Source organism: Pollachius pollachius (genome assembly GCF_949987615.1).
Source record: "Pollachius pollachius genome assembly, chromosome: 18".
Lineage (NCBI taxonomy): Eukaryota > Metazoa > Chordata > Actinopteri > Gadiformes > Gadidae > Pollachius > Pollachius pollachius.
The window spans coordinates 15,254,893-15,267,408 of record NC_136951.1 but is presented as its reverse complement, the minus strand read 5'-3'; the positions used below and the strand labels follow the sequence as shown (position 1 = coordinate 15,267,408).

The following is a 12,516-nucleotide window of genomic DNA, read 5'->3' as shown; positions in this document are numbered from 1 at the left end:
ACGTGGGTTTACATTTAAAACGTGCATGTGTATTTATACACAGTCTTCAATAAAGTTGTGTAAAAGCAGACCAGGCCTCTTTGGTTTGTTCTTTAACAGTCGTTTTTGCAAAAGGGAATATTCTTGTTGAATGTGCAAATGAATGACTGAATAGGGATTCAATGATACGAATCGAAACTTGTTTATTTTTCTTCTATTCTGTGCTCATGTATGGTTCTTTATTTAGCCCTCAAATGTTCTGAAATGCATATTTAATTTGTCCTCGACCTTTTCAGCTTCATGAAGCAAATTCCCCCTTTGTCCTCATTGTATCCTAGTCTGAAGTAAAAACGAATCATACAAATAGTGGGTCAAGCCATCGAAAATGTCTGGATTACTGCAATGGTTCATAGATCATGTGTTCATGCATGGATCATGTGTTCATCCTCCATGTGCGCACGACCACCCCTAGTGGTCGCCATCCCAACGCATCACTCCTCCAGCCAGCACCCACTCGGTCCCTCCGTCCAATCAGATGGCGGAGAGGACGCAATGGACACACCCATTCTGACGCTACGCGCGAATTTTATCCACGGGTCCTTGTGAAACTCCTTCATTTTCCACGCAGCGGGACGCGGACAGCAGGGTCCCGGAGCAGGCATGCGGGATTCAGGAGGACACAGAAGATGCGTTTCTGCGGGCTCTCATCTCCGGACCCACGGTGGATTTACGCGCAGGACCGCGTCGCCGCGCCGGATTCGTGCCGTGACTTCGTCGCCAGACGCGGGGTGTTCCTCCGTCAAGCAGGGCCTCAGGATGGTGATGGGGGATGATCGGACGCGGATGGTTTGAAAATGCTTGTTAATTTTAACGTTCGTTATAAGTCGCGTCGCCGTGTGCCTTTTGCGTAAAATATGTTTAAACTCCATGCGTCATTTATGGCGCGTAAGTGTAAAAAAAATAAAATCTCTGCGATGGAAGCAGACTCGACCATTATTATGCTAATTCAATCCAAACTGAACTAAAATAGAAATCGTGTTGATTCGAAAACGAGCCACCTTTTTTGTCTTAATGATTTCCCCCCAAAACTTACGGTGGGAAAGCCTGCGTGTCGTACTGTTGTATGTGTGTGCGTGTGATCCGAGAACCGCAGGCAGCGTGGGGGGGGCTCCTCCAGCCCGGGGTTGGGTGTCCGTCTCGGCCACCACGTGCAGCCACGTTTTGGAGCCCTAGCAAAGTGCGTTTTTACCCACAGCCGCACAACGGAGGATGAAGATGAAGATGATGAAGAGGGGGGGGGGGGACTGCGTCCCAGACAGACGTCCGGACCTAGACAGACCCGGGCGGACATCAAGACCCAGACAGAGGTCCAGACCCCCAGACAGAGTTCCAGACCCCCAGACAGAGTTCCAGACCCCCAGACAAAGGTCCGGCCCTAAACAGACCTCAAGACCCAGACAGACCTCCAGACCCAGACAGAGGTCCAGACGTCCAGACCCAGACAGACGTCTAGACGGCCGTCTGCAGAGCGGGGGGACTGACCAGGCGCCGGCTGAGGTAGTAGTTTGTGCTGTTGGTTGGGTTGGCACGTTACCCGTTGATGGAGATGACTGCGCAATCTACTGCCTTGCCGGCGATGGTCCTGAACGACATCCCCGGTGTCTTCTGTCAGCCCGGTTAGGGCAAGGTGGGGGGGGGGGGGGGGGGGAAGAGAGATTATTATTACCGCATAAACTCTATGGGTTGGGATGAGCGCATTATCCCCTCAGATATGGTGTATTGATCTGACTGTACGGTTGGGATTTGGGTAGGAGGACTTCTTGAGTTGTTTCTGTTTTTCATTCGTACTTTGTATTTTTATTGTATTGTATTTTATCCTGTGTTTTCCACTGCTGCTGGGCTGGTGTAACGAAGGAATTTGTCCTCCGGGGGTTTAATATGGTTGATATCTATCAATCTAATGTAAATGTAATGACTTGTAATGTAACCTTTGCGTGTAATAAAGCCACCCCTAAATTCACTTTGGTGTTATTCATCTTTTCAAGAAAGTGTCCATGTGATGTTTGCATGCCACACATGCAGACAACGATGACCCTTGAATTAACTGCTGCCTGTTCAAGATGTTTTTCGAGGTTCTCGTCATTACTTACAACCTTGCAATGTATGCATACCGCCGGTTCTAAACCTCTATATAAAGTCAATCGTGTGAGGGTTAATGTCCTGCCTTTTCGAACAAATTGGATCTACTTAACATAGTAAAAAAGTAATGTGTTACACCGTGAGGAACGGGTTTGGGTCAGTTCCATAACTGATAACAGCTCAGCATGTATTGTGTTTAAAGAAAATACACTTACATCCTTCAAACTTGTGTCTCGATGGTAATTCAGATGAATAAACCTTGTTTGAGTTAAAGTACTTGTGTAATATAGAAGGCCAGCGGTCACGTGGATAGATCAACCCTGATTGATGATTGACTGACTGATGCCCTCAGGTCTCATGATACTGCAGCCAAAGAAACCCGTCAATAATGAGTCAGACAAAAATAGATTGATTTCTCTTATTGGACAACGTTTGGAAAAAAACACTGAAGGTAAAACACCAATGATAACATGATGATGGACAAAAGAACATGAAAAATATCTTGAATATTAACTTGTTTCTTTTTTATAAAAAAAACATACAATTTCACATTCACAGATAAAACGAGCAGAGAAGTACAACGGTCTAAGATGGTCACTTACAATATCTTACTAAAGGGTAACTTTAAATGTCTTGAACATTTAAAAGTGGAAAGGATTGTAACCAAGCGCACTTTAAAAGGACAACGTTCCTAACTGTTGATGAGTTATTACAATCCATTCATAAACTACAATCCAGCGATATCACAAGTGGGCGTGTCCAGTCTACCAAGATGTATGATGGATCGGCCTATCAGTGACGTATCTGTTGTACATTTTGGTGGACACGCCCACTTGTGATGTCACTCCCACATTTGACGCAACACATCACATCTGGTGGTGAAATAGGGCCCCTTTTAAATACCTTCAAGCAACACACCTTTTAGATGGACTTGGTCTGTTCTAGAGAATATGGTTAATAGGTATTACCGGAGACCCTTAACTGGTCATACTGGTGTTAGGCAATAGTCAAACCTGGGCAGAGGGTTTAGTCGCATGACCAGAACAATAAACATAAACATAAATAAATAGATGCATTAATAAACTCTTTTAAATTGATATATGGGAGAGCCTAATGGAATGACTTGCTAGTTTTTTTTCTACTGCAGGTAGGATTAACATTCACCAAACATTAAGGCCCCAAAGACAGCATCAATAAGAACTATTGTACACTGATGTGACCACCGGCTAGAACGCCTTGATGTCTAAAAGCAAACAAAACCAAACATAGCTCTCACCAACGTCTAGTGAGTGCCGCCCCTTTTTTATGTTTAAAATTCAAATTGAAATCTGAAACATGAAAATCAGACATTGCAGATAAGCACAAAGTATAAAAGACAATGAAAGACGGCTGTTTTGGGGTTATAAAATAGCTTATTTCATGGATGAGCAGACGGACTGGGTAGACCACATTCACCTGTCAGCCATGTTGGTTAGTTGGGTGGGAGATGAACCTCGAACCTTTGAAATCCTGGAAAGCTCAATGCGTTATTCCCCCCCCACACACGCGGTGGCATTACAAATGTTTGCCAATTTGTATTGCCATTCCTTTTGTTTCATATATATATATATTTTTTTGGAATACATTTAAAAAAGAATAACCCGCATATATTCCCCCTAGAATGCTTTACCATTGGGCTGTATTGGTTTCTCCAAAGGTTTAGGAAGGTTTCTCCATCCAGCTCACCAAAACGGCAGCAATAAGGTCTATTTTCATGCAAAGTCAGTCAAAACAAATAATCACGATGAAATGTACCGTGGACTCCCTCAAGACATTCATAGACCAACAAATATGTCCAACTGTAAATGACAATCTTTTTAAGGAAACAAAAACACTTTGCACCGTACATAAATGAAGTACGTTTGGGTGGCTCGAACCATGACGCTGTCTTCCGTCGGCTAAACAGAAGCCCACCAGAGACGACGGGGGCTTTAGTACATAGAGCCCGTACTTAACCTCAGCATGGCACGTATTCCTCCACCCGTCACACATCTCGCTGGCCCTCTCTTTTGATTCAACCTGCTACGTGGGGGGCTTAGCTCTATGGCTAAGCGAGCAGCATTTTAGGTTACGGTTGTTTCAAACCTCTTATCACAAACTTCATCCAGGGTCTTGTTGGCTAACAAGCTAATCAGCAAAAGTGAAATGCTAATCAGTTCCTAAAAACTTTACATCCATGAAACCAACCGATAAGCATTCACCTACAACCAGAGCCCCACCTACACGTTTTTCTGCACACATATTTAAAAACCATAGGAGTTACATTTAAGTTAAAGTCTACTCCTCCAAATCTTCTGCATGCCGAATATGAGTGCAGTGTCATCCGACTTCCAGCTTCGGCGTTCCCTTCAGTACCGTCTATGCCGGCTCAAACTATGAGAAACTGCATCCCAAAAGTGCTCTCCTTAATGTGTAAACCTTCCCATTCCTGTCCGAATAGGAATTATAAATACCCCAATCCCTAAACCATCCTGATCTAAATACAACAGACCCCTGTCACTCATCATCAGTCTCAAGAAACACCTTACTATTGGTGATTGATTGATTAATTGATTGGTTGATTGATTGATTGATTGATTAGTTATGGGAAGTTCAGAGTGCTAGGCAACACCAAGGACGGACAAATCTATTGAGGTTTTCTACCTCATTGACTTCAGATATTTTCAGGGAAAGTGACTATCATGAGGGACTTCCATACCCATAAACCGCCTCTTCCACTTACAGGCATGGATAGATTCTTTGCCGTACCCCTCATCACTCTAGGCCCTGGTTATCCTATTCCAGAGAAGACCAATGGCAGAAGTTCATCCCGGTTCCTTCAAAATCTTACCAAACACCGTACCAGCATACACAACAGTAGCCGAGGTGAGTATATAGTGTGGCCGAAATCATATTCACACCTACTATTAAAAAAACTGTAAAAGCTAACACTTAAGATGAGTGTCGTGATACAGTGTAATTACACATGTATTAAGATCTTATTATTAACACCTGGTAACAGAATGAAGTTTGTATGTAACAAGGTTCAGGAACAGCCTCTAACTACAGTGTGGCTAGCATTAGTCTCTGCCAGGCTCCCTGGTCCCAGGATGGAGGTATTCTGAGGAACATGTGTCAAGTTCCGGGAACTCTGCGTTGACACACAAACCACACAGTAGCACCACGGCTGAACATTTAAGGGCATGTAGCCAGGTTCCCAAGCAGACAGTGTTGGCCACTTTGCGTGTCAACATTTGTACCGTCCTGTATGTTCATGCACTGTTTTGAATGGGATATAATTGAACTTGAAAACCATAGCTCCAAGGTGGGGACTCATTAAAGCGACAGACATCAATTTTGTGATGGGTTCAGACCAAACAGTGGCAGCTCCACATCACGAAAACGTGATGTTTTCTCACATCTCAAGTGGTGGTTACGGTCTCTCCAATCAATATGTTGCCGGTCTCTAGGGAATTAAGTACCTGTCTTTCTTGTATGTTAACGTTTGTCTCCCTTTTAGAGAGAGAAGCACCATTGCAGCACCATTCTTTTAATCTAGGGCAGAAAGATCTTCTCCCTGCAAGGCCCTACTGCAGACCTACCATCACTAACATAAGCTCCTCACGACCCCTCTAACCCCACCCCACCCAGCCACCATCACCGTCCCTGGTAACTGGGAGAGTTGGGATGGTTTCCTAACGGCTGTCATCCGCAACGGAGGACGTAACACGCTTACTTCACAAATTCTCCACGATGGGTTTTGCTTAAGAGAGAATCTGGGTTGTGCTTTGCAGAGTTCCCTTTGGGACGCGACAGAACATGGGACGGGAAGGAGCTCAGGAGGAAGAGGACGAGAGGATGAGAGGAAGTCCTTCATATCACACACAAACAGGAAGAGCTCTCGGAGGAACCGATAGATGGAACAAGGAGCAAGAACCCAGATCTACAAAGCGACCTTCTCCTGCCTCTCCGGGTGACTTCTTCCTGCTTCTGCCTAACCAGCTTCCCGCGAGAGCAGCTTCCTTGCTCCGGGAGCTTCCTGGGCGGTGTGAGACGCCTCGTGTCCGAATCCGTTATCACCTGCCTTTCTCCCAGAAGTTTCTTGATGTGTCCGGGCCGAGGTGCTTCGAGAGGAGCAACCCCGACGCAGAACAGAGAACGAGGTCGATCTCGCCCCTTATTTAAAACATAAAAAAAGGATTTCATGGCCTACTGTCGCGACACCCTTCCAGAGGAGTGCTGCTTCGGGGTCTCCAGGCCTCCAGGGTTCCCCCTAGAGCTGGGGGTTCCCGTACATCAGGGGGATGATGAAGACGGAGATGTCATCCCCAGAGCCCAGGCGCTCGTTGCTGATGCGCCAGCCGCGGTCGCGCAGAACGCCCCGCGCCCGCATCACCAGATCCTGCGCCGCCATGGTGTACCTGCGGCGCGAGATGGAGGACATTTGGTTGGTTTTGGCGATTGGTTGGTTGGTTGGTTGATTCATGTAGGACGGACACACCTACACGCAGGCACGCACACACATACACACCTGTGAGAGTCATCGGGGTCACAGTTGGCGAGGAAAGTGCTTGTTGCCTCAGCCACCTCCTGGTTGGAGAGGACATCCCATAATCCATCTGTTCCCATCACCAGAACGTCATCTGTGCCGTGCTGGTACTGCGCCAGGTTGTAGACCTTCACCTTCGCACCGGAGAACCACAACTTCAGTGTTACGCCAAGACAGGACTACAACAGAGGTGCAACCACACAGGACTACAACCAGGCAGGACTACAACACAGGTACGACCACACAGGACTACAAGTCAGATACATCCCTAGACAGGACTACAAATCAGGTAAAGCCCACAGGACTACATACAGGTACACCCCCGCCTGTTCAGTCAGAGATGCTACGCTCCACTAAAATAGCTAGATGCTGAGGTCTCTTTGAAGGGCCTGAAAGAATGCAGAATGTCTTGTTAAATGTGTCTGTGGCTAAGCCTTTGATGTTTACGCTCTCCGCATTTACAGCCGACCTGTGTATGACCTAGATGCTAATAAATGAAAGATTCAAGGACTCAGAGCGCAGAGGAGAGAGGAGAGGAGAGAGGGTGTGAGGAGAGAGGAGAGTGGAGAGGAAAGGGAGAGAGGAGAGGAGGAGAGGAGAGAGGAGAGGAAAAGGCTACAGGGAGCTGAGGGGGAGCAGAGAACGCATGGAGAGGAGGAGGAGAGTGCAGAGAGGAGAACTTGAGGTAAAGAGCTGTAGAGGAGTTGCCCTCACTGGAGATGAAAGGGAATAGAAAAGACTGCCAGACTGAGAGGCAGACAGGAGGGTCAAGTACAGCAGAAACTCGGCAGGAGAATGGAAAGCCTGCCGTTTCCCCTGAGCAATGGTACTCCAGAAGGGACCAAGCAGCGGCCGTGAGTTCATGTAGAAGGGACACTCATGTGGTTCCTCTAACGGCCTGCGGGTGGCGTGCTGTAGGCGGATGCAGAGAGTCCCTTACCATTCAAGGCAATGGGAAGAGGATGATAGTGGGTTAGAGAGAGTAGGATGGTGAGTGAAGGAAAGAGCTACATCTAAAGGACTGGGTTAGGGTTAAAGGTCGTACCTCTGGGTTAGGGTCAAAGGTGGTACAACTGGGTTAGGGTGAAAGGTCGAACCTCTGGGTTAGGGTCAAAGGTGGTACAACTGGGTTAGGGTGAAAGGTCGTACCGCTGGGTTAGGGTCAAAGGTCGTACGAATGGGTTAGGGTCAATGGTCGTACCGCTGGGTTAGGGTCAAAGGTCGTACGAATGGGTTAGGGTCAATGGTCGTACCTCTGGGCAGCAGGACATGAAGGGTTTGATGTAGATGTTGGAGTCGTGGACTTTGAGGTCGTGGTCGCCCAGCCCGCGCGTGACCCCGATGGTGGCGAGCACACGCGCCTTCTTCCCCTCGCCGTAGACCAACGGGAACCTCAGGTCCTCTTCCTCGATGGTCTTATAAGCCCTGAGACGCACAGTGGAGAGAGAAGGCATCACACACGCGTTGGGGACGGAACGCTGTGGGGCGGCATGTGGCTCAGGAACTAGAGCGGGTCGGCTGGTAACCGGAAGGTTGTTTGTATGCATCCCGGCTCCATCTAGTGTCGAGGTGTCCCTGAGCAAGACGCCTCACCCTAACCTCTCCCGGCGAGCTGGCTGTCGCCTTGCATGGCCGACACCACCGTTGGTGTGTGAATGTGTGCACGAATGGGTGAATGATTGATTGAATATTGTAAAGGGCTTTGAGTGGCCACTGGTTAGAAAAGCGCTGTATGAATGCAGTCCATTTACCATTCAGGGAAGAGGTCTGAACCGTTCGGTTCGGATGCTGCTAAGTTGATAAACTCCAGTTACCATTTTCATTCCTATCTGTTGTTCCGTTATCTAGTGTCTCTCTTCACATGCCGAATAGTGCCAGTGCTGCGCTGCAATTCAATTGAAACTCTGCACAAAGTACAAACCACCTTCCTACTCGTAGGATCATATGAAGTACCCCCCCATACGTTCAAGGCAGTGCGTCTTCAGTGGAACTTAAGTGGGTCATGTTTCCATTGAGAGCTCACACACACACCAGCGCCGCCATACAGCCTCGCTTTGACTTCAAGCCCCGTGGAGAACCTTGGCTGCGCATCACATCGCCGTTACCACTCATCACGGTAAACACGGAACAACAGCTCGTATCGACGCCGTGCTCTGTGGCTCGTCTGGGGTGTGACCCACTTTACACTGAGATCTGCTGTAACCCAGTCGGACTCGGACCGAGAGTGGTTCAGAACGCCACAAAATTCGTCCTCCCATCGACGACGCAATGTGTTTGGCTTTTTGAAGCGTTATTCCAATAAAACAACCGATAAGTGTTTTAACGGATTAGACCGTTTCATGTCCTCGTCGCTGCAGCCCTATTTTAAGCACCACCATTACATTGTTACGGCAGAACCCTATAATATATATATATATATATATCTATATATCTATATACATACATTATTATTATTTTTTCAGTTGTGTCATCCCCTGCTTTACCAAAAACGTACTATACCGAACTGAAAAGAGAAAAACGTGATTTGTGAAGCATTCCACCCCTCATCCAAACACCCTGCCTCCACTTGCTTCGGCTTCAAGACCCCTCTCGTCTGTGTGTCTGCGTGTGCGTGTGTGTGCGTTTGTGCGTGTGCGCGTGCGTGCACGTGCGTAGACCAGACGGGTCGCTCCTCGTCTGTCGTTTGACTCGACGCTCGCCGCGCCAGTCTCCGCCAGAACAGGAAGCTTTAGCATAAACGCGCGCACGCTCCTCTTCACGTGCACTCTGTTCACCCCGCGCAGCGACGTGCACGGGCGATGATGTAACGCAGAACAAACGGCGGAGCAGACTCTTTGAAGTCTGCAGGACGGAGAGTCTGGGGGGTGGGGGGGAGGGGGTTGGCGGGGGTTTCAACTCGTTAGAGGAGATCCACGTGAACCGACGCGGGCACACGAGACTGACATCAAACACCCGCACCCGGCCCCGGCTCGTCTACCTGTCTGTCTGTCAGCCGGTCTCTCAGACAGACAGGTAGACGGCAGAGACAGACAAAAGAGACGCTCTAGAGCTCTCTCCTTTTATGTCGGTCCCTTTAACAGAAGAGAGAGGGGGAGGATGGGAAGGAGGGAGAGATGGAAAGAGAGAGGTAGAGGAGAGGCATTCGAGGGAAAGGGAGTGAGTAGTGAGGTGAAGGCAAGATGAAGCCGTCACAGGCAGGAGGAGAGAGAGAAAAGAAAAGAGAGAGAGCAAGAGAGAGAGAGAGCGAGAGAGAGAAATTACTGAATCAAGTCAACCGAGTTGATTGAAGTCATTCAATCAACTGACTTATCAATCAACAGATAATCAATATTATCAGGCCCACGCTGTTGCAATCTGGACCAAAGAATACAATTAGTCAAATCTTTTCCTCCATATTCTACATAGAGTGGATACCCTCAAGATCATCTCGATGACACATCCCATAACGTGGGCCACCGTGTCGTCCGTAGCAACCCGGTCCGCCCTTCGCCCTTCTCTTTGTGTCTCCCAAGGAAGATGCGTCACCGTGGCGACCAGAGACGACATTAAAAAGGACCTTTTAGGAGAACTTAAGATGACGGATTTGATGCATACTCAAGTATTTTATACATATTCTAGTATCGGATACATAATAAAGTGTTTAAAGCTTGGTAAAGTGACGAAAGATTTGATGCATACAAAAATGTTTGATGCACACAAGATGTTTTGATTCAAACTAATGTGTTTGACACATTCTGAAAGATTTGATGCTTGCACAAATCTTTGATTCCCACTAAAGTCTTTGACGCATACTAACGTGTTTGATGCATGCTGAAAGGTTTTGATGCAATGCTAAAACATTTGATGCATATTCAAGTATTTGATGCATGCTAAAGTATTTGCTGAGTACTGGGCCCGAGGGAGGATGTGTGTGATGACACACAGACAGTACAGAGTAAGTATGCAGCCGCGTGTGTACTTAGCTCTGCCGCACGGACGATGCGTGTGTTGCCCTGGCAACACACGTTAAGAGAGAAATGAAGGTTTCGGGGAGAGGGAGAGGGAGAGACAGAGAGAGAGTGTGTGTGTGTGTGTGTGTGTGTGTGTGTGTGTGTGTGTGTGTGTGTGTGTGTGTGTGTGTGTGTGTGTGTGTGTGTGTGTGTGTGTGTGTGTGTGTGTGTGTGTGTGTGTGTGTGTGTGTGTGTGTGTGTGTGTGTGTGTGTGCAAGAGAGAGAGAATGCTTTTAAAAAATTATAGAACTGAAAAATAAGTAAAAATCCAAAAAGCTCTTTCAATCAGATTGAAACTGTGAGCGAGAGACGGACAGAGAGACAGAGATGGGTGGGGTGAGACGGGTGGGGTGAGACGGATGGTGTGAGACGGTTGGAGGGAGACTGTTGGAGTGAGGGACAGAGGGAGACAGGTGGATGGAGACGGGTGGAGCGAGACGGGTGGAGCAAGACGGGTGGAGTGAGACAGGTGGAAGGAGACGGGTGGATGGAGACGAATGGAGTGAGACGGACAGAGTGAGACGGGTGGGGTGAGACGGGTGCAGTGAGACGGGGGTACTGACCAGCCCGTCATGGTGAAGTCGCGGTACAGCATCTTCTTGCCCACCTCCTTCCTCTGCACCCTTCGGGGGAACTCCAGGTGGGTGAAGTCACGGCCCAGCAGGTGGGGCTGCATGAAGCCCTGACACACCCCACACACACACACACACACACACACACACACCGCCGTTACCGTGGCTACCACAACCCGAGCACACACACACCCTTCTGGCCTGGAAGCTGCGTTACCGTGGTTACAGCCAGGGAGTAAAACATACCCCGTTCCACACCACATAAACAGTCTTTACACACACACAAACACACACACACACACACACACACACACACACACACACACACACACACACACACACACACACACACACACACACACACACACACACACAGACCCTTCTTTCACAGAGAGTTAGTAGTAGTTGGATGCTGACATTCCCTGTTGATATCTCTGATATCTTATTCATGCTCTGTTTTACAATGCACTTTCATTTAGTAGATGCTTTAATCCAAAGAGACAGTAAATACAGATACATACGTGTTGTGTTATATGTATGTGTGTGTGTGTGTGTGTGTGTTTTATATACGTGTTTGTGTGTGTGTGTGTGTCTGATATGAGGTGTTTGTGTGTGTGTATGTGTGTGTGTTATATGCATGTGTGTGTGCGTGTCTTTATATGTGTGTGTGTGTGTGTCTGTGTGTGTTATATGTAGATGTGTGCGTGCGTGTGTGATATACGGTGTGTGTGTGTGTGTGTGTGTGTGTTATATGTAGATGTGTGCGTGTGTGCGTGCGTGTGTGATATACGGTGTGTGTGTGTGTGTGTGTCTCACCAGGAACTGCAGTCTCTGCCGTTCAGACTCGGGGGTGAACTCTGAGGACATGGGGATGATGTCCCCGTTCCTGATGATGATGGCTCTGGAGAACACAGGCAGTTCTTATTGCTCACACAACCACATGCACCCGCATGCACAGACAGACACGCACACACACACACATGTAAACGAACGCACAAACAGACACACACACAAACACACGCACGCACACACACGCGCGTAAACGCACGCACGCACACAGACACACATACACACAAACACACGCACGCACATACACACAAACACACGTAGACACGTACACACACACAGACAGACAGACAGACACACAGATCCCACCACCCCCCCACCCCACACACACACACACACACACACACACACACACACCTGCTGTCTCCAGCGTTGGCGACGTAGAGCTTGCCCAGCAGGTAGACGGCCACCAGGGCCGTACAGC

General features: G+C 48.1%; 1 protein-coding gene across 1 annotated transcript in view; it reads right to left on the bottom strand.

Annotated features, from left to right (window-relative positions):
- Positions 1 to 6,409: 6,409 nt before the first annotated feature.
- Positions 6,410 to 12,516, bottom strand: part of LOC307089587 (protein phosphatase 1H-like) — a gene marked incomplete at both ends in the record, with an annotated part of 12,893 nt that continues 6,786 nt past the window's right edge. The window contains 6 exon segments of the mRNA XM_079755936.1: positions 6,410 to 6,557; positions 6,668 to 6,819; positions 7,939 to 8,110; positions 11,238 to 11,356; positions 12,063 to 12,147; positions 12,450 to 12,511. Coding sequence (XP_079612062.1) covers positions 6,410 to 6,557; positions 6,668 to 6,819; positions 7,939 to 8,110; positions 11,238 to 11,356; positions 12,063 to 12,147; positions 12,450 to 12,511 — 738 coding nt within the window.